General features: G+C 34.4%; 1 protein-coding gene across 1 annotated transcript in view; it reads right to left on the bottom strand.

Annotated features, from left to right (window-relative positions):
- Window positions 1-1656: 1656 nt before the first annotated feature.
- Window positions 1657-2590, bottom strand: part of LOC106868372 (zinc finger BED domain-containing protein 5-like) — a 1677-nt gene continuing 743 nt past the window's right edge. Inside the window, exon 2 of the mRNA XM_014913593.1 lies at window positions 1657-1743. Within this exon, the coding sequence (XP_014769079.1) occupies window positions 1657-1743 (87 nt within the window). The remainder of the gene's footprint in view (window positions 1744-2590) is intronic.

Raw genomic sequence — 2590 nt, 5'->3', positions numbered from 1 at the left:
TTTAATACTTCGTAGCATAACCATTATTCAGTTCCACTTCAACCAATCTCTTCTTGTAGTTCTTAATCAATGACTCGAATGTTTCTTTAGGGATTTTTTCCCATTCTTCTTGACAAATTTTCTTCAAATCTGGAATGCACGTTGGGGCTCTTGAATGAATTTTAATTTTCAAATAACGCCACAAATTTTCAATGGCGTTCGAGTCAGGTGACTGGCTTGGCCATTCTAATAATTTTATATTGTGATTGACAATCCATTTTTTGGTAGACTTCGCCGTGTGCTTAGGGTCGTTATCCTGTTGTAAAACCCACCCTTGACAAAGCTGGAGCTTTTCTACAGAGTCCTATAAATTATTGTTCAAAATATTTTGGTACATCTCTGCATTCATTCTACCATCTATCACATGTAAATTGCCAGTGCTATTTGCAGAGAAACACCCCCATACCATGATGTTGCCACCTCCAAACTTTACAGTAGGAGTTGTGTTTTTCGGCGAATAGGCGGTACCATCTTTCCTCCAAACATGGCTACGCGAATTTCGTCCGAACAATTCAATTTTCGACTCGTCTGTCCATAGAACATTTTCCCAGAATGTATCAGATTTATCTTTATGTTCATAAACAAATTTTGAACGGGCATCTCTATGCCTTTTAGTCAACAGTGGAGTTTTTCTAGGAGAATATGACTTCAGTTCATTCCTATGAAGTTCATTGCTGATTTTTCGTAGTGTATCACTAGTCCCTGAAGCTAACAAATCTTCTTGCAACTCCTTTCTGGTGATCATTGCGTTTTTTTCGATTCTTCGCTTCATTTTTCTTAAAGATCTAGCAGAAATCTTGCGTGGTGCACCGGATCTTATTCTATTTTCAACAGTTCCCGATTTTTTATATCTTTGAATAAATGAAGATATGGTAGAAAATAGAATACAAAGGGTCTCTGATATTTTCCTGTAACTTTTACTTGATTTCCACTGTTCAATAATAAAGTATTTCACTGAATTTGCGAGTTTTTTTACTTTTCGCCATTATTACGACACTACTTTATGTTGTTTCAGTGCTGAATGAAGAAGCTAGGGTTTTGACACTTAAAAATGGCCACTGATATGATTATTGGAACAAACAAGAAAGTTTTAGTAAAAAAAAAAATTGTGGCATAGAAACTCATAAATTTATTCTGTACGAATACTTTTTTCATCCCTAAATATTTATAATTGTATATAAATTCATTAGTTACTATAATTTATTAGTTTCTTTTGCATATTCTTAGTTAATGCATGTGTCTGCAAATATAGTATTGGTGTATCCCATTTATGTTCATTAGAAATTAAATAAATAAAGAATTTTGTCATATATGAATATTTATTTCCCCCCACTGTATATATACATGTGCAAGTGCGAGTGGTTATATTTAGATATTTACTACGATTGTATCCTATTTAAAGCAAAGCATTAATTTCCTTTGTGTGTCTACAAAGGTCACAGCTTATTAAACATAAATAGCTTATTCTTATGTATGTATATATACGTATGTACATGTGGCTGTGTGTATAAAAGTGTATGTGTGCGCGCGCGCCTGCCTGCGCACTATTGAAAGCTTATTTTTGTATAGTAATTTTGTAAGTATATGTTATTGCAATGAAATTTATAGTGTATTTGATTATCTAGTACAGTGGTTCTCAACCTTTTTCAAAATCTTTGCTTCGCGGTCCCCTGACCAATTTTTGGAAGCCTCGCGGTCCCCGGCCTATTTTGGCAGGAATAAGAGATTAATCAAATGCAAACTTTTCACGATTATACTACTATTGGGTTTAAGTAGTTGAATGCACAAAGCCTCAATAATGCCATCAAATATAAATGTTAGATGTAAGCATAAAATAACAATAATGACACTAACATGACACCAGATGTTGGCAAAATGTTATGAAAAAATTAACATTTTGTTTCTTTTTTAGGCTATGAAGTAGGGCTACAGTTAACTGTACCAAACTTTAATTATTCATTAGTAATTCATGCTTTCAAACCCATTTTCCCAAATATTAAGTTCGGTGGCGAGTAAGGCCCGGTATAAGAAAGGGACCATCGGCATTGACGTAGCGCTTAATTCTTTGTTTATTTTCTCTGATTCTTTCCTTGATTCGCATATATATTTGCCGAAAACCGATAGAAAACAGGATATTTTTTGATAGATGTATAAAAGAAAAATCATTAAACCTGTTCAATAGAAGGATTAATGTGACTGCTGTATTTGCTTTAGCTTTACCAACTCGTCTATATTTGGCTGGGTTCTGGATAAAGCAACCCTCATATCGTGTGTAACATCCGGTCTGTTTCGTTGTTTGCTTTTTATCGATTGAAGAGTCAAAAACGTTAACTCGCACTCATAAGTGGTTGTGAAGGGAACCAGATATTTCAGTGCCTTCTTTGAAATATCTGGATAAAGTTGTGCTATTTGAATCCAAAAGTCACAACAACTCATTTCACGAAAGATCTGTTTTGCAGCCCCGTCATTCAACAATTCTATGAACTGCTCCTGCACAGTTATGTCCTTAGAAGGGAGATCAGCAAGAGATATAGAAAATGGATTGTTCATG

The sequence above is a fragment of the Octopus bimaculoides genome, chromosome 2 (genome assembly GCF_001194135.2).
Source record: "Octopus bimaculoides isolate UCB-OBI-ISO-001 chromosome 2, ASM119413v2, whole genome shotgun sequence".
NCBI lineage: Eukaryota > Metazoa > Mollusca > Cephalopoda > Octopoda > Octopodidae > Octopus > Octopus bimaculoides.
Note: the sequence above shows the minus strand (reverse complement) of the source record. Positions and strands in the feature narration are given on the sequence as shown.